The sequence below is a fragment of the Conger conger genome, chromosome 6, assembly GCF_963514075.1.
Source record: "Conger conger chromosome 6, fConCon1.1, whole genome shotgun sequence".
Lineage (NCBI taxonomy): Eukaryota > Metazoa > Chordata > Actinopteri > Anguilliformes > Congridae > Conger > Conger conger.
This window is the reverse complement of record NC_083765.1, coordinates 48,701,595-48,725,901: the sequence shown is the minus strand read 5'-3', so window position 1 is coordinate 48,725,901 and position 24,307 is coordinate 48,701,595. Positions and strand designations below refer to the sequence as shown.

Genomic DNA, 24,307 nt, shown 5'->3' with positions numbered 1-24,307 from the left:
TAATGGATCTGCCCCTCAGTTGGCCAGTTCCTTAACACTTTCGTCTTTTGGTTTTAATAAAGTTACACATAGCCTCAGTCAGTCAGTGTTTATTTTGTAGTAGCACAACCATTCACCCCAGAATGAAAATCTTTTGACACGTATAAAATAAAAGGCACCTGTCACCATCTTCAACTTTGAGATAGTTTTTCATTATTAAGAAAATAAGTGAAAATGATTTAAGTGAGGATTACAAGTATAGCAAATATTTGATAAAACGGTTAAATGCAAAGGCTACAGGATAAGAGGGATTAAAAAATAATTGTACTGTTTCTCTTTCACTGAACAGTTCATGGTGATTCTTGGTTTGAAGGAGGTAACACCCGAAAAGCTGGCTTCTGCCAGCGCTGTCAGCTTCTCAGGCGATGGCTTTGGCTTCAGGCAGGAAGGTCTCCCAATGTTTCATCACCTGAAATAAACCACAGAGAGGCCAGAAGGGCTGTTACACTGTGCCACCAGAAAGGACCCCCACATTCCTCATTTATTTCATGCGAAGTAATAAAATATACTGGATTTTCCCTACTCTCACATAACCTTATGCTGCACTCACATGCATCACAGTAGATGGCATTTACTATCCAGTACAGGACAGTATAAATTATTTTATGTTAAATACCAGGACAAACAAGGGCTGAGATCCCTTACAAACATAAATATTACTGCTTGTAACATTTCAATTTTTTACATTGTGTCATATTTTGTTTTACAAATTTGTTATATTCACACTAGTTATAATAGCAAAGGCTAAATATTGTCTAATAATCTCCATCATATTATTGAGGGCTACTGTTGTGTCGCAAAATATGTGTATTCAGGAGGGCAACTTTGAGAAATTAACCATCACATCAACACGCTCTCCCACACTCACAATCCTTGAAATGCTAAAACCTTATATTATCAGTTTATAAATGTATCAATATAATATTTCACCTGTTGCTCTGAATGCAGAAGAGACTCCAGGTATCTGAGGATCTGGGTCTTGAAGTCTCTGGCTTTCTCTTTCTGTAAGATTCCAAACCAGAAACACCTCAGCCTTCTAGGCCAAGCAGAACAACTCACCTACGCATTTATTGCTTGTGGTGGACGTCTAGGCTATTTATTATAAGAACAAAAGTGCATGGCTAATATAAAATAGTATATAATAAGAGTAAAGGCACAACAAGAAATAGTAGAGCAATAGAGTAAAAGTGCAACAAAGGATACTTTCTGATGACTCTCTCATTGAGAGTGAAAATGTCAGGTTGCAAAGTGCCAGAAGAAACAGAATTATATGAAATGTTTTGGGGGGAGGGGGAGTAACATTGATTGAGTAACATTGAGTACATTGATCACCGTCACTGCACAAGCTGAGTCACAAACATGTGAGAGGCCCTATATCAGCTAGCACATTGTCAGAAACTTCTGCAATCATCTAAAATATCCTGCATGTCACACAAAAACCATCTGGGCCAGACGGAACCATAAATTAAATTAATGTAATATCAAAAACTCCGGAAACTGAACAATGTCTTTCAAGGAGAAGAGTCATCACCTCAAACCACAGAACTTCATTTCGAACAGTCGCAGAAATCTTCTCAAACTCTCTTTCATACTGAGAGACTTTGGACTCCCACTGCAGAAAAAAAACAGATTGACACATAAATTACTGTTTGCCATTCAGCCTATGTGTTGTCAATGTGTAGCGTGGTAGTGTGGCAGTGTGTGGTAGTGTGTGGCAGTGTGTGGTACCTCAGCGATCTCATCCTTGACCAGTTGCAGTTTGTCCGCTTGTTGAGATCCGTTTTGGTGTGGCACAGTAGTGTGTGGCAGTGTGTGGTAGTGTGAGGCAGTGTGTAGCTGTGTGTGGCAGTGTGTAGCTGTGTGTGGCAGTGTGTGGCAGTGTGTGGCAGTGTGAGGCAGTGTGTGGTAGTGTGTGGTAGTGTGAGGTTATGTGTGATAGTGTGTGGCAGTGTGAGGTAGTGTAGTGTGAGGCAGTGTGTGGCAGTGTGTGGTAAAGTGTGGCAGTGTAGTGTGAGGTAGTGTGAGGCAGTGTGAGGCAGTGTGTGGCAGTGTGTAGCTGTGTGTAGCTGTGTGTGGCAGTGTGTGGCAGTGTGTGGCGGTGTGTAGCTGTGTGAGGCAGTGTGAGGTAGTGTGTGGCAGTGCGTGGCAGTGTGTAGCTGTGTGTGGTAGTGTGTGGTAGTTTGTGGTAGTGTGTGGTAGTGTGAGGCAGTGGGAGGCAGTGTGGCTGTGTGGCTGTGTGTGGCAGTGTGTGGCAATGTGTGGCAGTGTGTAGCTGTGTGTGGCAGTGTGAGGCAGTATGTGGTAGTGTGGTACCTCAGCGATCTCATCCTTGGCCAGCTGCAGTTTGTCCGGTTTGTTGGCCCACTGCAGCTTGGCCTCCACCTCCCGCTGTTTCTGCAGAGTGTTCTGAGCATTCTGCCAATGCTGCCACACCTGGATCCGCTGGTCAAAGCAGTTCTGCACACACACACACACACGCACACACACACACACACACACACACACACACACACGCACGCACGCACGCACGCACACGCCCAATAGTGTTAATGAATGTGTGTGTACAGCGTAATGGGTGTTTGTGTGCATGTGGTTACGTTCGTGTACATGGCAGTATAATACCGTCTGCGTGTATGATGGAGTAACGGTTTTTGCTTGGCACTTGTTGCATGTGAAAACAGATATGTAAAAATTCCATCTCTCCTTGGTTGTAAATTTTTTATTTTTTTTACAACCAATAGAATCCTACAATATACCCACTACCAAGAAAGGTATAAAGCTAAATTGCTCATTGGATTCTTCCCCAGTTTCTGTCCTGTGATGTTTTTCTTGGTTTTTGCCTTTATAATTTTTCTCCCCATGTTTTTTTTCTTTGTGATATGGTTTATTGGTTCACATAATAAAAACATCTAAGTTTCTGTCACGCTTGGCTGTCCGGCTTATGCATTTTCCATGATAGCAGGATTGATCTCGAACAGAACAACCTCCTCCCTGATTCAGTCAGAGGTCTGCTGAGAACAGCATAGGGGGTGTCAGGGAAAACCCAGAAAATGGGTCACTGCTGGGGTACCAGCTGGAGTCTGGCGAGGAGTGAGTGTGTGGTGTGTTGGGGCATGTTGAGCGGCCTGTGTGAGGACCCTACAGTGTGTTTGTGAGGATGTTTGGTGTGTGGATACAGTGAGGTCCTTATGCTGAGGCTCATACAGTGCACTCAATGTGAAAATAAAGTACACAGCCTCAAATTCAGGCTGACAGTCTGCATTTCTTCCAAAAAGATTTGTGTTGCCAAAAACTAAAATTAAGCCATTTAAGCCATACACAATTGTAAACTTTATCAAAATGAGCTAAAATTCCTGATTTTCCATTTCCCATGAAGAGGGCTGTCAATGATCTTGAGTTGTGCAAAGCAACTTGGAAAAATCTGGGAGACGAAGTTTGTGCACCCCCATGTGGGCATGGAGTGACATAACATGTGACAGAGTAACACAGAGTTTGCGTTGAGTATAATGACAATGGTGTTCAGCAGTATTTTTGTAGGTGGTTCTTTTTGTGAACATTACCCGCAGCGCCCCCAGCAAGCGGATGTTGTCGGTGAGCAGCTCGGCGAGGATGGAGTAATCGCTGATGGCCTGGTCCTGCTGCAGCTGCTCCACCTGGGCCTCCAGCTCGGCCAGCTGGGTCAGCACACAGGACAGCGCTGTGTTGTCCTCCGAGCTCCCCAACACCGCCACGCTCTTAGCAAACTGCGCTGTGCTGCCCGACATCTCTGCGTCACACACAACACACACATCAACCACTGCAATACAACACACATAGCATGAACAACCACTACAATACAACACACAGAGCATCACCAACCACTACAATACAACACACACAGCATGAACAACCACTACAATACAACACACAAAACCTATAAACAACCACTACAATACAATACAAACCCGTAAACAACCACAATACAAACCCATGAACTACCACTACAATACAATACAAACCCGTAAAAACAACCACAATACAAACCCATGAACTACCACTACAATACAATACAAACCCGTACACAACCATTACAATACACACTCGTGAACAACCACTACAATACAAACCCGTAAACAACCACTATAATACAACACAAACCCATAGACAACTTCGAGTATATGTGTGTGTGTGTCTCTCACCTTTTCTGTGGGTGACCATCGAGCCTACTATGGCGTGGAGCTTTCTCAGCCTCAAGTCTTCGGACTCGACGTGCTGCATCTTCTGCTCAAACCACTGAGAGAGAGGGGGAGGGACAGGAGGGAGGGAGAGAGAATGGGGAGGAGAAAGGGAGTGAAAGAGGCAGAGAGGGAAAGGAAGAAGAAAGGGAAGAAGGGTGAGCAAGAGAAGAAAGAAAGAGAAAGGGAGGCATGGGAGAGACAGTTAATTTTTATTAATTTTTTACGCTAGAATGGCCAGCGCTGTTCACAAACTGAATAACCGAGGGGATCACGTGATCTACCAGGTTTCTAGAACTAGTGTCCATGGGGTGGCCAAGGCTACTTTAGGGGATCCAAAATCTATAAACATAAAAAAATAACCCACAAAACAAGATATACATTTAGAAACACATAAGTTAATATTATTATAATGTGCCTCAAGAACGGGAATAACTTCAAATAATTTGGATAAAATAATTTTGCTTAATGCTAAACACAAATGAATGAGAGCCTGCTAGCCAGCGGTCTGTGGAGAGTGTGGATAGCAGGAAACTTTTCAGTGAAGTTAATATTCTGATTTCCAACTGCAGTATGGGTCAGCGCTTTAAAATACTTTCCTCAATTTCAGAACTGAACAAAGTCCACCACAAGTAGCTTTTTAGCTAATGTTAGCTGACAAGCGAGATGGCAAAGCCCAAGTTAGCTGACTGATCTACTGTCGGCCTATAGTTAGTAAAGTGTCCTACATTAATTTATCCAAATTGTTTGAGGTACCGCAAATATGATATTTTCATAATTTCGTTAATGTATCTGGTTGATAAGAATGAATACATCCACCAGCCACAACTTCAATTTAAAACATACTTTCTAACCTCAACTGTTTACTTCCTAGTGGGCAGGTGTAATTATTCTTATCAACAAGTCACGTCACAGAAATTTGGGGTGACACCCGGGGTGACCAATCAGGGGGCGGACTGACTGACGTAGTGCGGTCTGCTCCTATGGTGTCTGAGTAGGCGTTCTCCGGCCCTTAAAGCACAGGCCTATGCCATTAGATTCAGGCTACACCCCCGACACACCCACCAGACAGGAACAAACATACCTCAAAGCCTGTTGCAAAACGTTGCAGACTGTAGGGAGAAAACATATCGTTCAACACAGAAACCGTAGCAAAGCGTTTTCAGATCAGAAGATGGCGAGATTTCAGGTGTAGCCAGTCCCCCCTTGGCCACTGATACTGGGCTAGTACTCAAGCTGAATAATGACATTTACCGACATTGTATTTAGACCAACATGATCACAGACTGGTAGGGTTGTAAGCCTGCTATGATGATATGCCAAGTGATGCAGTTGTACACAATGCTATGTTAGGATGAGGGGGAACCTACTATAGCCCATTCATTTAGTGCCACGTGATTTACTTATGAGGATTGGAGGCATCCAGACGGTTTTTCACCCACGCATGATTTTGTTTTTCTTTGTGTAGGAAGAGGGGGTGTGGAGACTGGGCTTCAGCATTACATTAATGGCATTTGGCAGACGCTCTTATCTAGAGCAACGTACAGTTGATTAGACTAAGCAGGAGACAATCCTCCCCTGGAGCAATGCAGGGTTAAGGGCTTTGCTCAAGGGCCCAACAGCTGTCCGGATCTTATTGTGGCTACACTGGGATTAGAACCACCGACCTTGCATGTCCCAGCTATGTACCTTAACCACTACACTACAGGCCACCCTGTATGATGTTCATATGCCAATGAGATCAGGACATATACCGGTACGCGCGCAGACAGTTAACGGGACATGTGGGTATGATTTGTCAGCATGCGGTCAATTAATGCGATGCTGTTTCTCCAGCACCAGCGTCTCTACATTCGGGGCTGGTGGGGCCCAGCCTCACCACTAGATGGCAACATTGCATTCTTAACTCTCATTTCATTTCTCATCTCTGAAGCACTTCAGTGAAGAAAATTAATTTTGAACCGCTCAACCTTTGATAGATCTTATCGGTAATTCCTCTTTTGAAATGCACTCAAAGTAATGCTAATATTTTTTTTATGCCAGACCCACTATGACAACCATTTATTTAATATTGTGGAAGGCAAGGGGTTCCAAACAGGAGAACGAGATTTCCTGACACGGGAGCCACGTGGACGAGGCATATATTCGGGAATCGCATCAAACACAGTCAAGGTTCATAAATAGAGGTCATTACGCCACAGCTGCTAACTCTGAAGCTGCTTTCACATGGTTAACATTCATTCTAGTGACCGTTATTTTCTGTGATGTGCTCGGAAAGAAAGGAGCGCTCACAGCATCAGACTCTTCCATCTTCATGGTCATCCTGCTGATGGCTTCAGTGGCGCGACTAATCATCTTCCAGATGCCAGCGCCAGTCAGAGTGTTTCTCACTGGCCGGGGAAACTGCAACACACACACACACACGCACACACGCACACACGCACACACGCACAAACGCAGGCGCACACACACGCGCACACACACACACGCGCACACACACGCGCACACACACACGCACACGCACACACACACGCACACACGCGCACACACACGCACACACACGCACGCACACGCATGCACGCACACACACACACGCACACACCAGTGAGGAACAGTAAGGAACAGTGACGTCATCATACTAGTGGCATCACAACATCAACCAATGACATTGCCATACAAACCAGTCTTACCACCAACCATGAACCTAATGCAATAAGCATTCAATCTGCATTCTCGGCATGCGGCTGTTGAGGGTTACTTTTGATAAAGAGCTGTAACTACACTATACTATTCTACACTATATTACACTACACTCCACTATACTATACTAGCCTTTGCTTTATGCCCTTACCTCCTCTTTCTCCAGGAACTCCAGGACATCCGGGTCCTGTATGAGAGAGGGGTGCGAGACCACCCTCAGCAGGTACCTGAGGGAACAGCATGTCATTTGGGCATGTGATTGGGGTAAAGCATACGGTGCTGCTGGTTCTGGTGACGGTGTGGTGATGATCTCCGTTCGTGATACACAGTGCGCTTCAGTCTCACCTCTCCAACGCGGCTCTCCTTCTTTCCACAAACTCGGCGGATGAAGAGTCCTCCTTTCCCACCTTCAGCTTCGTCATCCCTGGCAAACCACAACGCACCCGCTTAGTTCACGCAAAAGATGCAACTGCTAGTCAGAACTGGTCCACTTCCTGCGTGAACATACATGCCAAAGTAGAGAGCGCAACCCGCAGCAGCCTTCCGTAATGTTCAGTGATATGCCACTCGACACGAGCTTGAAATAAATGCTTTCCAGGATCCTCGTACTTGGAACCGAAAATTCAGGATTTTTTATTTCTATTTAATTATACATTTTATTTCGAATTAATAATATTTAGTAGCCCCTCCGAGGAATCGCCACCTTAACGTGGTGGAGGGGTTTGTGCGTCCTGGTGATCCTGGGAGCTAGGTTGTCGGGGGCACTGTTAGCCCCCAGTAGGGTCTCCCAAGGCAAATTGGTCCCGGGGGAGGGGCCGGACTAAGAGCGATTCAAAGACTCCCATGACACGGCCACACAAAGACCCAGTTACCTCGCCCGGAAAAGGGAAACCGGGGCCCCCTGCTGGAGCCAGACCCGGGAGGGGAGCTCGTCGGCGAGCGTCTGGTGGCCGGGCCTTATCCCATGGGGCCCGGCCGGGCACAGCCCGAACTGGTCACGTGGGGTCGCCGCCCTGTGGGCTCACCACCTGCAGGGGTCGGCATCGGAGTCGGGTGCTTTGCCCAACGGGCAGTAGGCAAAGGCGGGGATCCGGGCGTGCTGATCCTCGGCGTCGTAGACTGGTTCTGGGGACGTGGAACGTCACCTCTCTGGTGGGGAAGGAACCGGAGCTAGTGCGGGAGGCGGAGCGGTACCAACTAGATATAGTTGGGCTCACCTCCACGCACAGTACTGGTTCCGGAACCAAACTCCTGGAGAGGGGCTGGACTCTGTTCTTTTCTGGAGTTGCTCAAGGTGAGAGGCGCCGGGCGGGTGTGGGGATACTCACAAGCCACCGGCTGAGCGCCACTGTGTTGGAGTTCCACCCGGGGAACGAGAGGGTCGCTTCTCTGCGACTACGTGTCGCTGGGGGGAAGGCTCTGACTGTCATTTGTGCGTATGCACCAAATGGCAGTTCAGAGTATCCGGCCTTCTTGGAGTCACTGGGTGGCATCCTGGAAAGGGTGCCACCCGGAGACTCCATAGTTCTGCTGGGCGACTTCAACGCTCACGTGGGCAATGACGGAGAAACCTGGAGGGGGGTGATTGGGAGGAACGGCCTGCCTGATCTGAACCCAAGCGGTGTTTTGTTATTGGACTTCTGTGCTGGCCATGGATTGTCGATAACAAACACCATGTTCGAGCATAGGGTAGCTCATAAGTGTACTTGGTACCAGAGCACCTTAGGCCAAAGATCGATGATCGACTTTGTGGTCGTATCATCAGACCTGCGGCCGTATGTCTTGGACACTCGGGTGAAGAGAGGAACAGAGCTGTCAACTGATCACCACCTGGTGGTGAGTTGGATCAAGTGGCCGGGGAGGCTGCCTGACAGACCCGGTAAACCCAAACGTGTAGTGAGGGTGAACTGGGAACGTCTGGCGGAGGCCCCTGTTCGCGAGGTCTTCAACTCCCACCTCCGGAAGAACTTCTCACGCATCCCGGGGGAAGCTGGGGACATGGAGTCCGAGTGGGCCATGTTCAAAGCCTCCATTGCAGAGGCGGCAAGCAGGAGCTGTGGCCAGAAGGTCATCGGTGCCTGTCGGGGCGGCAACCCAAGAACCCGCTGGTGGACACCAGCGGTGAGGGAGGCCGTCAAGCTGAAGAAGGAGGCCTTTCGGGCTTGGCTGGCCCGGGGGTCTCCTGAAGCAGCAGACAGGTACCGGGTGGCCAGAAGGGCTGCAGCTTCGGCAGTCGCTGAAGCAAAAACCCGGGTATGGGAGGAGTTCGGGGAGGCTATGGAGAAGGACTTTCGGTTGGCCTCGAGGAAGTTCTGGCAAACCATCCGACGACTCAGAAAGGGAAAGCAGGGCTTGTCTCAGGCTGTTTTCAGCAGGGGAGGAGAACTGCTGACCCGGACTGGGGATATTGTCGGGCGGTGGAAAGAGCACTTCGAGGAGCTCCTGAACCCGAACAACACGTCCTCTGTGGAAGAGGCAGAGCCTGAAGACTCGGGGGAATCTGCACCTATATCCCTGGCGGAAGTTGCTGAGGTAGTCAAAAAGCTCCTCAGTGGCAAGTCGCCGGGTGTAGATGAGATTCGCCCTGAGATGCTGAAGGCTCTGGACATTGTTGGGCTGTCTTGGCTGACACGCCTCTTCAGTGTCGCGTGGAGATCGGGGACAGTACCTGTAGAGTGGCAGACCGGGGTGGTGGTCCCCATTTTCAAGAAGGGGGACCGGAGGGTGTGCTCCAATTACCGGGGTATCACACTCCTCAGCCTCCCTGGGAAAGCTTACTCTAGGGTACTGGAAAGGAGGCTCCGACCGACGGTCGAACCTCGGATTCAGGAGGAGCAATGTGGCTTCCGTCCTGGCCGTGGAACAGTGGACCAGCTCTTTACCTTGGCAGGGTTGCTGGCGGGGTCATGGGAGTTTGCCCATCCAGTCCACATGTGCTTTGTGGACTTGGAGAAGGCTTTCGACCGTGTCCCCCGGGGAACCCTGTGGGGTGTACTGCGGGAGTATGGGGTACCGGGGCCGTTGTTACGAGCCATCAGGTCCCTGTATAACCAAAGTGAGAGCTGTGTCCGCATTCTCGGCACAAAGTCAAGCACGTTTCCGGTGGGTGTTGGACTCCGCCAAGGTTGCCCCTTGTCACCGGTCCTGTTTGTGGTATTCATGGACAGGATCTCAAGGCGCAGCCGAGGTGAGGAGAGTGTCCGGTTTGGTGACCTCAGAATCGCATCTCTGCTTTTTGCGGATGATGTGGTTCTGCTGGCTTCATCGGACCGTGACCTTCAGCACGCACTGGAGCGGTTTGCAGCCGAGTGTGAAGCGGCCGGGATGAGAGTCAGCACCTCCAAGTCCGAGGCCATGGTTCTCTGCCGGAAAACGGTGGATTGCTCCCTCCGGGTTGGGAACGAGTCTTTGCCCCAAGTGAAGGAGTTCAAGTATCTCGGGGTCTTGTTCACGAGTGAGGGTAGAAGGGAGCGTGAGATCGACAGGCGGATCGGTGCAGCGTCAGCAGTAATGCGGGCGTTGCACCGGACCGTTGTGGTGAAGAAGGAGCTGAGCCGGAAGGCGAAGCTCTCGATTTACTGGTCGATCTACGTCCCAACCCTCACCTATGGTCACGAGCTTTGGGTAGTGACCGAAAGAACGAGATCGCGTATACAAGCGGCCGAAATGAGCTTCCTCCGTAGGGTGGCCGGGCTCAGCCTTAGAGATAGGGTGAGGAGCTCGGACATCCGGAGGGAGCTCGGAGTAGAGCCGCTGCTCCTTCGCATCGAAAGGAGCCAATTGAGGTGGTTCGGGCATCTCATCAGGATGCCTCCCGGGCGCCTCCCTTTGGAGGTTTTCCGGGCTCGTCCAACTGGGCGGAGACCCCGAGGGAGACCCAGAGCCCGCTGGAGAGATTATATATCTCTCCTGGCCAGGGAACGCCTCGGGATCCCCCAGGAGGAGCTAGAATGCGTTGCTGGGGAGAGGGACGCCTGGAATACCCGGCTTTGCCTACTGCCCCCGCGACCCGACTCCGGATAAGCGGGTGACGATGGATGGATGGATGGATGGAATATTTAGTAGCCCAGGGTAAAATGTATCCACACAACTATCATAGCTAAAAAATCTGCTCTTCGCATCATTCATTCAGTAGCCTACCACTGTAACGGCCTGTTTCACAATCCCTGTTCTTTTATTTTCCTCTCTATTGCTTTCCAAAACTTTCAGGTCCATTGTAGATGTAGATGTGTCAGAGATGATCCTCTAGAGAAGACAACGCCAGCAGAACCCCACAGGGTTCAGCACAAGAAGCAATCCCCTGGCAAGCTTCGAGAGTAGAATGGCCAGGTTACAATTTGCAAAAACATTCAAAAGTCCCCTAAAAAGGGGCGGGGGGACTTCATTATTATTTTTTAATGCTTCACACATTACCCGATTTGGATGTAAATACCCTCAAATTTAAGGGGACAGTCTGCACGTTAACCTCACATTTATTGTTCCATTTCAAGTCTAATGTGCTGGACTACCTAACATAAAAAAAGTTAAGTTAGTTTATTTTATGTGAAAAAGTAATATCTGGTCTCACCACCTATAGCAGCAATAACTGCAACCAAACACTTTCTATAATTTGTTATCAGCTGACCACTTCTGCTTTATTAAAGAAGGCAGACGGCATGGACTGCTCTTTTCAGGTCCTCCCACAGCATAAGTTTTGGATTCAAGTCAGGACTTTGACTAGACCACTTTTCAATGTTTTGAAGCTGCATGATGATGGGGAAATAATTAGGGAGGTTGAACAATGAAACAGGGTATGGTTTTAGAGCTAAATCTTGAGCCATGAGTCAGCCCTTCAGGTCCAGAACTCATGAGCTAACCCTTCAGGTCCAGAACTTGTGAGCTAACCCTTCAGATAATACACCACTGCTAGCTCTCTCTGAAAACCGGAAATTGTAAACTGACTACATGGCAATAATATCTAGACTGTGGGTATATTTTTATAAAATGATTTGATAAAATAGAATTTTTACATGATTCTAGGATGCCAACAGCTTACCCAGAATGCTCTTCTCTGGTGGAGGGGGCACAAGGTATCCGTTCTGTGAGTGTTTTTCTGTCAGTTTTTCATAAAGTGCCAGAAAATCACTGAACCTACGGCTGACAGTGAAGGCGTGGCTGCAGAACACGGCCAGCGTGGTCTGAAAGGGACACAAGTGCAATTACTGAAACTGGCACAGAAACCCAAACATTTTGGCAAAATCTGAACCTGAAAATTAGGCATACTTTCTCATTTGGCAAAAAATATGATCTTCTCGTGGAGAGCTAGCCCTATGTAAAAAAGTACTCTTTAACCCCTTACGTATCGCCCCTGTTCTTGACACAAATTTGAAATGGTTATTATTCTTGAACCCTTTTGACTACAGGCATAATCCTGATCTCTTGTGAAAGCTAACCCTTTGGGGTTTGTTCAACAAGAGGCAGAATTACTCTAAATATTACTAAAACAGTTACAGAAGCTCAAACACAGTGAAAGGGCTTTTTCTCATGGAAAAAAGTTTGTGAGTGCACAGAGATTATTGTGGCTGTGCGCTTAGAAATACAATGAAGCCATAGTCACAGCACTGGACAAATCCCCTTTCAAATTTGAAGATGACCAGAAATGAACATTCTGCATTGTTTTGTCTAATCTATGTCTAGTCAGTTTTCCAAAAAGGACATTTGAAGACTCCAAAAGGACAAAAGGAAATTAAATAATAGTATGGGTCTTATGAGGTGTAAAATACTGCATTTTGCCAAGTAAAATACACCAATCTGCCATAACATTAAAACATTAAAACACCCTGCATAAACATCAGTTCCTCCCTCCTTTGGAATTACATGGTACAGCATGTAGTGAAACCTGTAGGAATAGATCCCATTTAAATATGGTGGGTGGTCTTAAATATTAAATATTCTACAGGTCAAGATTAACTGAAGCTCCTAAACCGTATGTAGATCATTATATGTATTGCACTGCTGCCACACAATTGGCTGATTAGATAATCACATGAATAAGTAGGTGTAATAAAGTAAAAATGTTCCTAATAAAGTGCTTGGTGAGTGTATCACATTGAACACATGCCTTTTTTTTTTTTGAAGCACCAAATATGCTGAAAAAAAGGTAAAAATCGGTGATGACAAGGCGGTGATCAGTTCTTGCACTCGAACACTACCAAATAATTATGAACATGGATTCATATTGCCCCAAATGCACCGTGCAAGTAAAGTGCTCTACAAATCAGTTAAGTCCAGTCTTGAAGCCATGCTCGATACCATCTAGTCCGTAGGTAACTGTCGTGTAGTTTGTTTGAGCTACTTAGTCACCGATACATACCTGTGTGGAGACCTTGTAGGCCATGTAAGCATTCATGCCATCCCCTAAAAAAGAAACAACAATCAACACAAAGGAAGATGATATTAAGCCTCCATTTCAGGGCACTGTGCTGGAGACGTATCTGACACGTTTACCCTGATGCATAATAAGTTGGCCCAGAATGCAACCCTGTTGGACCTAACTAACATTTGTGGTGGGAGACTCTACTGAGCGTCTACTGTCTACTGTCTACTGTCGTTCTCCTGTAACAGCCTCCACCCATGCGGACACTGCCTCACTGAATGAGCTGCAGTCCATGGCTCATCCTGTGGTGCGGTAGGAGCCTTCATGGCTCATCCTGTGGTGCGCTAGGAGCCTTCATGGCTCATCCTGTGGTGCGCTAGGAGCCTTCATGGCTCATCCTGTGGTGCGCTAGGAGCCTTCATGGCTCATCCTGTGGTGTGGTAGGAGCCTTCATGGCTCATCCTGTGGTGTGGTAGGAGCCTTCATGGCTCATCCTGTGGTGCGCTAGGAGCCTTCACTCCCTGGGCCATTCAATAAGGTTCAGACTCTCTAGAGCCCATCTACCATCATGGAGAGTGTAATAGTGAACGAAGGCACTCTCGATCCCAGTCTGGGCCACACTATAGGGCCCATCTGGTCAATACTACTGAGAACAGACTAAAAAAAGACAGACATAATTTCATGGGAGGGGTTAACATTGAGAAAAACGTGTCGCTTTGGGTGGCACATCCACCCAGATTGCAGGGGGGAGGGGAGCTGCTTACCCACTTTCTCAGGGTTGGTGACAGTGATGTTGACCTCAAATGCATCCGTGCTCTCCTCCTCCTTGAAAGACAAAACCAAACATGAGAACCAGCACCACTTTCCTTGGTAAATTAATTGTAATGTTTTATACTACCCCTGTGAATATGCAGTACCTCTTGTGGGGAATCAGCTGTCGCGGGCGTATCGGAGCTGGGGTCGAACAACGTGGGGACGTTGGATACCTCCATCTTCTGGACATCGTGTGCGCTGTCCAAGGACAGTTCAACAGTGGCCTCTGTACCAGAGACAGCACACTGTCAAAGGCAGTCATCAATCACAGCTCAATATCAGAGAGCTTAGTGTGTCAGTTCAAAACATCAAACATCACTGAAAATCAAGATGTGGTGAAGATCGGCGTGACCTGTATACCTTTTCTGAATTTCTGATGATTTCACACACAGAAGCTGAACACAGTCCCATTTATGGATTGTGTCTTTGCTTTCAAAGACACAATCGGAAGTGCTCTGGCAAACTAGAGTGTGTTATACCAAGGCAGAACAACAACATTTCCAGTCTAACCATGGTTTGAAAGGTTCTTACTGAAGAATGAGGATGATACCTGTAAATATATCCTGTACTTCCTCCTCTGTCTGCATGCTGAGGGCCTTGGAGACAATGCTGTTGGTGGCCACGCCTTCTTCACTGAATATATCAGCCAAAGGTTCACTGGAGTCACTGGATGTCACTGCAGGAGGCTGAGGTTGGCTGGGAATTTCCGCAGTGATATCAGCCAATGGGTCAGTAAAGACACAAGGAGGTGATGCACTGGAGATATCAGCTAGAGGTTCACCAGAGATATCAGCCAATGGGTCAGTAAGGACACCAGGAGGTGATGCACTGGAGATATCAGCTAGAGGTTCACCAGAGATGTCAGCCAATGGGTCAGTAAAGACACCAGGAGGTGATACACCAGAGATATCGGCCAATGGGTCAGTAAAGACACCAGGAGATGGTGCACTAGAGATATCAGCTAGTGGTTCACCAGAGACATCAGCCAATGGCTCACATGTGATATCAGTTGGTGCTTCACTTGCGATATCAGACAATACCTTGCTGGAGAGATCTACTTCCAGTTCACTGAATGCATCAGCCAATTGATCATTGGAGATTTCACCTGGTGGCTCACTAGAGACACCAACTAGTGGGTCATCATCCAATGATTCAATGGATATATTAACTGGTGGTTCACTAGTGATATCAGCCAGAATTTCATTAGAATTTTCATCTGGTTGTTTATTGGAGATATCACCTGGTGGCTCAGTAAAGATATCAGGAATTGGCTCACTAGAGATATCAACTGGTGGTTCACTTGGGCTACTAGCTGGAGGTGCACAGCAGATTTCAACATGTTGTTCACTGGAGGCATCGACTGGTGGTTCACTATGAATATCCTCTGGCAGTTCAGTTGAGATATCAGCTAATGGTTTATTAGAGATATCATCTAGTGTTTCACTAGAGATATCAAGCAATGGTGCACTGGAGATATCAACTGGCGATTCACTTAAGACATCAGCCACTAGTTCACTTGGGGTATCAGCCAATAGTTGACTGGAGATGTCAACTGGTGATTCACCCAAGATATCAGCCACTGGTTCACCCAAGATATCAGCCACTGGCTCACTTGGGGTATCAGCCACTGGTTCACTTGAGATAGCAGCCAGTGGTTCGCTGGAGATGTCAGCTGGTGGTTCATTTGAGATATCAAGCAATGGTGCACTAGAGATATCAACTGGCGAGTCACTTGAGATATCAGCCACTGGCTCACTTGAGGTATCAGCCAATGGTTCACTGAAGATGTCAGCAAAAGGCTCACTTGAGATATCAGCCAGTGATTCACTAGAGGTATCAGCCAGTGATTCACTAGAGGCATCAGCCAGTGATTCACTAGAGGCATCAGCCAGTGATTCACTAGAGGCATCAGCCAGTGGTTCACCGAAGATGTCAACTGGTGGTTCACTCAAGATGTCGGACAGTGGTTGGCTTGAGATATCAGCCAGTGGTTGGCTTGAGATGTCAGCCAATGGTTCACCGAAGATGTCAACTGGTGGTTCACTCAAGATGTCGGACAGTGGTTGGCTTGAGATATCAGCCAGTGGTTGGCTTGAGATATCAGCCAATGGTTCGCTTGAGATATCAGCCAATGGTTCACTGAAGATGTCAACTGGTGGTTCACTCAAGATGTTGGCCAGTGGTTTGCTTGAGGCATCAGCAGGTGGTTCACTGGGGATAACAGCCGGTGGTTCAGTAGATATATCAGGGCTTGATTCATTGGATATATCAACGGGCAGCTCACTGGGAATACCAGCATTAGCAACACTGAAGACATCACTTGGTGATTCAAAAGGCTCTGTCCGGGTTTCCAATGGCTTGCTCTGGAAAAAGAGTAAATTTGGTCTGAGTACACAGATGACCAAACACACACAGAATAATATATAGGTATGAATAGGGATGTGTACCGAGAGCCGGTATTTTTTGGTACCGGTTCCTAATTGGTCGGTACCAGAGTACCGCTAAAGATTCTGGACAAATGATACGGTTTTAAGAGTCTACCTAACCGTTGCGTAATTATGACACTGCCGCCGTCGACAGGTTATGACGCAGCGCCCCGTTGTTTTCTCTAGTAGTCAATATGTCGGCCGTAAGAGCTAAGTGCTCCAAGGTATTGGCTCACTTCATCAAACTCAATGAATCCTCGGCTCAATGCAATATATGCAAGAAAGTAGTTGCGTCAAAGGGGGGTAACACCAGCAACATCATGAAACACTTGCAGTCTACCCATAGCATAAAGCTATAAGTGTTTGACTGCCTAAACAACGCGTCTAAAGTTAGCAACCCGGCAGACGCTAACAACACCATGCCCTCCTCCGTGCAGGCAGACTCCGACAGTGCTTCTTCATCAAGTCACGGTGAGTGTATGAATCATTAAAGGGGAAGTGAAATACTAGATTAAGTTGGCATAATTTACAAGATTGATTCCCAATATATACATCTGTTTAAGGTTTAAGGTTTAATACTGCCAGTAAAGCTGGATTAAAAATAATAAGTAATTAAATTACCCTTTTTTAAAAGATGCGCAGCGCCATTTTATCCGAGTGTATAGTGGCGTCACTGGAATGGTTGGTATGGAATTCGACATTACGTCTCATTCACTTTAGTTAAAAAGATTAGCTGATAATCACTGTCTCGATTGAAAATAAGGAACCTCCAACCTAAAAAGCAATGCAAGGGGGACACTTTTGTATTGCCCTGGGTGCAGTAATGAATTTTATCTTGATATCGATAAATACCGGCACCGATAAGGATTATCGGTATTGGTATCGGTATCAATAAAATCCTAATGATACACATCCCTAGGTATGAATGCAGTCAATTAAAATGAGCACAGGATTCTGCAGGACCCATGGAACTCCACAGGTGACACTGCCCTTTGATGATCGAAATATCGCAATGCGCAGAATATGTTCCACTTATCCACACATGTTCATGCTATACAGATAATATCCTCCAACACACCAACACAACAAATCTAAATTGCATGGCGACAGAGACATTGCATTGCGGAAACAAGCGTTACTACGAACACTATGGAAATGCTGATTCATTTGTAGTTCAAATAGGCAATTATTATTTAAACTCCACTTTTCTTTCATTTCTAACAGGTAAGAATATTGATTACCAAAACGTGTGATGTTTAAATATAAATCCCCATCTAACATAAAGTAAGCCAATCCAAACCCCTGTCTACGGGTGGGCTGGGATTGGCGTTGCCCACCCAGCAATAAGCCTTGCCCACCCACTCATCTGCCTATCCAATGAAAATTCACCGTTAAAGCTATTTTTTTGAGCATTCATCGTTTTCTGTAATTTTGTCATTGGTCATCAAAAAATGCACTGCTTTTCTATTGCCCATTTTGAAGGCGTGGGTGTACTTAGTCAGTGCTCCTCCTTGTGTTGTGTGTTCAGAGATGCTCTATATTTTATTTTATGTTTATTTACGATTCTTTTGTTTTTTATATACATATAACTAATATTTTTATATTTTCTGCTGATGTCCAGCTGCCTGTTTGTGTGTTTGGCCTGGCACTTTTTCTTTAATTTTGTTATAGAAATAAAACAAAAGTTAAGGCCCCCGAAGAGGGGGGATGGTGGCAGGCCAAAAAAAACAACAAAAAATACCACCATCTAAGCGGCTATCAGCCAACCAAAGCAAAATGTGCGGGCCATAAGCCCGCACTATCCATAAGGCTAGGTGATTGTAAATTGAAACTCTTTATTCAAATCTATTAAACTGCATCATCAATTAATTCAAGGTCAGTTCTCTCAAATATATAGCCAACTGCACTTCCCTATCGTAACAGCCCATCTGAAACAAAAACTGGGCTAGTATATTATCAGAAAAAAAATCTATTTCTACACATGATGAATAGCCTATCCACCTACTGCTAACTATTGACAAAATTAATCAGGCATTGCCATAAATCTGTTGTTCTACAGAATCAAGTCCCTGGGGTCAGGGTTTAGTCTATTGCGCCATGCTTTTTCATCATTGATTATGCAATCTATATTATTTCCTCGTACACAACCCATACTATCATTTAATTTTTATTTTTCCTTTTTGGAAACCTGCCGAGACATAGCTCAGAAAAAGCTATGCAAATTTGGAAGGGATTTGTCCAGCGTTTTTACTGTGGTTCTATTGTGTTTCTAAACCCACCAGCCACAGTATTAAATTTTATTCCGAAACATCAAAAAAAAAGTGAAAGGTGAATCTCTTGTGGAAATCGCACGCAGAATCTATGAAGAGACTGTACCTTATGTAGTTTATTGAATGACCAACCAGGAAAGAAGTCTTACACACACTACACACACTACACACACACACACACACTCGTAGACAGGCCAGAGGTCTTCCAAAGAATACAGAAATACAGTCAAAGAGCTGAGCTGGTTAGTTCGTAGCAGTTTTGAAACACATAAACAACATTTTGACAGCAAATCATCTTGTGCCGCCTGCCTAAGAGCACCTCCTTCCAGGCATTGTCTTGCTGCTTGCCATCTCACCTATCTTTTCTGTCTTTTCTTCTTCTGCTACTTATATAAACATCACAACAGTGTTTTCTGCCTGTATATTCATCACACACACAAACACGCAACCTTTACCTTTAAAGACAGACGCAGACAAACTTAAATGCACTTAAAAAGCGTTTTTCCCTCACAATGACTAAATTTATTAACGTAAAAAATAAAAAAACTACTAGAAGAAATATTATGAAATATGTGAAAAATCCAGTTGTCACAAAGCAGCTTTACAAAGAGCCCAGGCCTGAGACCCAGTCAGAGCAGGCCTAGGGCATCAGTGGAAAGGAAAATCTCCCTGACGACCAGGAAGAAACCTTGAGCAGAACCGGGCTCAGCGGGGGAGCCCATCTGCTTCTGGCCGGCACTGGGCAAACAGTGAGTTTAACGGTAGTATAATATGTAATATATAAATGAATTAAATCAATAATTATACAAATAATAATTACGCAGACAACAGATATATCTGGGAAGGTCTAGCTCTTGGCACAAGGAGGGCAGAAATGGCAGGTTAGGCTGTGGTGCTTCAGCTACAGCACCAGGCCGGAGCCCAGAGCAGAGGGGAGGAAAGCCGAAACAAAACAAAGATTCATGGATGGTAAAAGTGGTAAGATTAGAAAGAGAACAGGGTGTTCCCCAAAAATTTAAGTAGTAGGCCAAAGAGATAAGGTAGCCGGCCAGGGGTGTTCAGAGGATGTCTCCTGGCCTTTTTTTCTGATGTAATTTGGAGGCTTCTGGTGGATTTTAATAGGTTTTAAAGGTTTTTGATGACTGGACTCAAAGCCACAGAGACACCATCAAGGTGTAATGTAATGTCTGGCATTTTGTTTCTGATGGACTTTGGGACCAACAACCAGAGTCAACAAGGAGAACATTTTGGCCATCCATTCCTTTAGGTCTTTGAGGCAGGTTTCCATGTTTGATAGTTTCACAATGTCAGCCAATTGTGTGGCAGCAGTGCAAAGAGTACAATTATGTAGATACGGGTCAGGAGCTTCAGTTAATGTTCACATCAACCATTAGAATGGGTAAAAAATGTGATCAAAGTGACTTTGACCGTGGAATGATCATTGGTGCCAGACAGGATGGTTGGCCTGCTGATCTCCTGGGATTTTCATGCATACTAGTCTCTAGAGTTCGCAAAGAATGGTGCAAAAAACTAAAAAGAATCCAGTGAGCAGCAGTTCACAGGAGAATGTCCAGACTGGTCAAGGTGACAGGAACACAAATAACCACACATTACAACAGTGGTATGCCGAATAACATCAGTACTAGACTCTACAGCAGTAAAGGTCTAAAAAATAAGTCTAATAAATACCTAATAAAGTGATTGATGAGTGTATATCTAGGTTATATATTTGATATATTAGAAATACATAATGAATAAAATAACTTAGAGAGCCCACAGTGGCTATACTGGTAAGGGCAATTGGACTCCTAGTATGTAAAGTTGTATGAAGGATACCAACCCACAAAATACCAAAGGTTTTCTAGAAAAGTTGATTAAGGATGTAAATGGTAAATGGCTAGCATCAATATAGCGCCTTTATCCAAAGCGCTGTACAATTGATGCTTCTCATTTACCCATTCATACACACACTCACACACCAACAGCGACTGGCTGCCATGCAAGGCACCAACCAGCTCATCAGGAGCATTTATGGGTTAAGTGTCTTGCTCAGGGACACTTCGACACACCCAGGGAGGGATCGAACCGGCAGCCCTCCGACTGCCAGACGACTGCTCTTACTGCCTGAGCCAAAGTTGCCCCTTCAGCATATCATAACTTCAACATATCTGAAGTAGAGGGTTGGGTGAAATTTCTGACACTGGTTTTCAGGTGGGCCATGTACAAAAATGCACCAAAAATGGACAAATTGAATATTCCATGAGTCATAGCTCAGCTAACGTTATTATTAACATGTTTATCTCTAGAATGAAAAAGTGCTCTTAGATGACTCCTTCACAAATAAAATGACACTGAAAGTATGTTTATGTTGGGCCACTATCACATTTCCTGCCACATCGCATTTTTCATTGCGGTGCCTGGCAAACTCGAAATGCCTCTGCTGGGAAAATTAAATGCAGTATGAAGCTAAAGTTCACAAATTCTGTATCTCATAACCCAAGAGAAGCTGTGGTATGACCTCCTGGAGTTGGCATGGAATGGCCCAGATATTCTCCAGCAGCACTTTCTTCTGCACCAGTAGGGCATATATGATTTATCTGATAGAATCTCAGTCAATCAGCATACAATGCTGGTCGAGCTGCATGTTAACGCCTGTTTTCCGTTCTGGTTCCTCAGTGGTGGAATAACTTGCCTACCACTGTCAGGACAGCAGAATCCCTCCAAGTATTTTGACACAGACTAAAAACACACCTTTTCCAACCTTAGTTCTCCCTCCTGATCCCCCCTCCCCCTTTCCGATATCCCTCTTGTCTAACCCATAAATAGATAAATACATTAAAAAAAGAATTGCACTTACAATGACTGTATTTTGGTTTAGAACAGCACTTCATGTGTATTTTACTAGTTATGGATGTGATGCTTTAACTTGTGGAAGAACCTATGCACTTGTAAGTCGCTTTGGATTAAAAGCGTCTGCCAAATGAGTAAAATGTCAAATGTAACATACAATAATGTTTGCTGTTGTATTAAAACATTTCCTTCCTTAAAAAGTAATAATTCCCAAATAAACTATTTTTTAAGTATTTAGCATTAAAGCTAGTATTAACGCTTATTGTGATTAAATAAAAGGAAAGGATTAGCATTTTTGTGATGGAGTGGCATAAAATCTAAACATAACTCATGACTCCAGTGGAAACATACTGTAAAAAGCCTACAGGAAATGGGCAGTAAGTGCTGCACAGGGCACTTGGAATCATATATTTGCATTCCCTATATTAGACATGTCCAGGTTTATTCTGAAAGGCCTGATGTGGGTACATGGTTTTTGTTTTAGCTTAGCACTGAGACACCTCAATCCGCTGATCAAGGTCTTGAATGAAGCCCATGACTTGTTCATTTGTTGAATCAATTGTCACTGGGCTTGGGTACAACCAAAACCTGCACCCACATTGGCCCTTTTCAGATTGGACTGGGCACCCCCAACAGAAACACTGTGAATTACAGCGACATCATTGACGAATGAATGACCAATTAGAAATAACATTTAGAAGCAAATTAGAAATAAATTAAAATTAGTTTGTTGCTGTTAGTCGCTCAGGAAAACAGATGCCCAATATTCTCGGGAAATGTAAATGTAGCACACTCAACTTTACTGCAAGCAAGCAGTTCGATATAAAATGTAATGCAAGTGACCAGTAGAATAGTATAGCTTATTATCGCACGTGCCAGCCAACCTTTTCAGCAACCCCTGCCACAGGGTGGAACATATTACATAAATGTTCCCTTACTACCGGGAACATTTGTTACTGCCTCCTGCCCCCACCAAGTTATGCGCAATTCGAAAATTAAGATATGTATTCAAACATCTGCACGCTTTACGGTATCACTGCAAAAACTATCGGCGGTTATTCTGGATATATACACTGAACTATTTTATTCGATTTGTGTGTAAAGACACAACAGAGGGGTGTGTCTAGCCTTTGTGGGAATCTCTTGCGAGTCTAATTGTTGCCCATGACAGGTATGGGAAGGCATTGTATAACTTCACCATGCAGCGCATACACCGAACTACCGAAAACAAACTTAACGCTTTAACAGGTCTAACATCCCAGAAAATATGTAACTGGTTAGCCGGCGAGATGCTTTGGTGTTAATAGTTTACCAAACCTAGAAATATACGCCCATTCTTGTGCTCACAGACTCAGCAAGAAAGTAAAGTAGCTTTCTGCGCATTCGTGTCTGGATCACGAACGGGCATGCTACAGGTTCGCGTACTCACAGTGCCGAAGATATCAAATATTTCACCACTGTCTCCGTCTACAATCTCAGCGTCAGGCTCATCTTGTTCTTCAGAGAATCGAGGGGAACTTCGCTCTGCGTTGGCTGCCATCTTTACTCAATGCAATAAACTTGACTGAAGATACGAGCAATAGCATACTGCGGTCACGCCACCCGCACTTTGAAAAACGTCGCTCAAACTATCAGCACTTTCAATTTTGGTGCGCGGCTACAGTGTGCTTTACGGTGTTTTTAATGCAAATGTAGAGCAGGGAAAGTAATGGCTCGCGCTTTCAATACTTAAACAATACTTAAACTTTTCGGGTGTCTTTAAAAAGCCAATAATGACAATAATACAAACATAGAATATACAGCCATGAACTACATACTTTTTTTAAACTTCAGATTTGAGTGCCATATATTTTGTGTTTTTTGGACGACCCAATGTTACGCTGTATGAGGGGTGAAACTCAAAAATGAAATAATAGAGTTGATTAATTATGAAAAAAGAGTTGATAGAAGAAACAGAATTGATTGTTGAAATAAAGACAGGAATGATTTGATTAAAAAACATCTGATAAAAGCAGAACAAGCATTTGAGAAGTATATTTATCGTTCATCGTGTCTCTTTTCCGTTCAACGTGTTTACTCGCGTGAGTATTTATCGTTTAACTTATACGCTGAACAATGTGTCAATAAAAAACCACGCCCACGACCCCTCAGCGATCTGCTCGACTCTCCACCACTTTCGACTGCTCTACGAGGCGCTGCCATAGAGCGTCAATAGAACTGGAGCGGGTGGTAGAAAACACAATTATTAATTTTGTAATAATTGTAAAGGTCAGTTACAATTATTACAAAATGAGTACTGACCAGAACCATAAGAAGAGCTCATACTACACCGATTTTTAAATCATTGCATTAGCTGCCTGTTTAGGGTTGATTTTAAGATCCTTTTACTGGTTTATAAATCTCTAACGGCCTGGCGCCCAGCTGTTCGTCAGATTCGCTTTTAAGGTATGAACCAGATCGATCCCCCAGGGCCTCTGGGAAGGCCCTTGTAACTATGAAACTAGAACTAGAACATACGGTGAGGTGCTGGAATGGCCTCCCAGAGAATCTGACGGTAGCTGAGAATGTTGACATTTTTAAACCCAAACTTAAAACACACCTTTTTAGCCTGGCTTTTAACGAGGGTGCTTTTAGTCTTTT

General features: G+C 45.1%; 1 protein-coding gene across 2 annotated transcripts; it reads right to left on the bottom strand.

Annotated features, from left to right (window-relative positions):
• Positions 1 to 73: 73 nt before the first annotated feature.
• Positions 74 to 23,304, bottom strand: LOC133130493 (uncharacterized). Of its 2 annotated transcripts, XM_061245114.1 has the most exons (15): positions 23,097 to 23,304; positions 14,672 to 16,484; positions 14,226 to 14,347; positions 14,073 to 14,133; positions 13,306 to 13,349; positions 11,989 to 12,130; positions 7,299 to 7,377; positions 7,105 to 7,180; positions 6,546 to 6,656; positions 4,218 to 4,311; positions 3,600 to 3,805; positions 2,353 to 2,496; positions 1,571 to 1,651; positions 970 to 1,041; positions 74 to 448 (listed from the first exon to the last, which is right to left on the bottom strand). In XM_061245114.1, the coding sequence occupies exons 1-15, from the start codon at positions 23,205 to 23,207 to the stop codon at positions 398 to 400; spliced, it is 3,207 nt and encodes a 1,068-aa protein (XP_061101098.1). In that variant the 5' UTR covers positions 23,208 to 23,304; the 3' UTR covers positions 74 to 397. The 2 variants fall into 2 exon arrangements, 1 of the variants encoding a protein (XP_061101098.1); XR_009708958.1 differs by lacking the exons at positions 74 to 448; positions 970 to 1,041; positions 1,571 to 1,651; positions 2,353 to 2,496 and adding an exon at positions 5,338 to 5,365 and having other exon boundaries at positions 3,787 to 3,805.
• Positions 23,305 to 24,307: the final 1,003 nt, after the last annotated feature.

Bases quoted from the DNA above. Each gene is read 5' to 3' on its own strand.
- LOC133130493 (XM_061245114.1), bottom strand. From the start codon at position 23,207: ATGGCAGCCAACGCAGAGCGAAGTTCCCCTCGATTCTCTGAAGAACAA. The intron at 13,350-14,072 runs GTAAGCAGCTCC...TTTCTTTTTTAG, and splicing joins CACCAACCCTGAGAAAGTGG to GGGATGGCATGAATGCTTAC. The intron at 4,312-6,545 runs GTGAGCGCTCCT...CCTCTCTCTCAG, and splicing joins AGATGGAAGAGTCTGATGCT to TGGTTTGAGCAGAAGATGCA.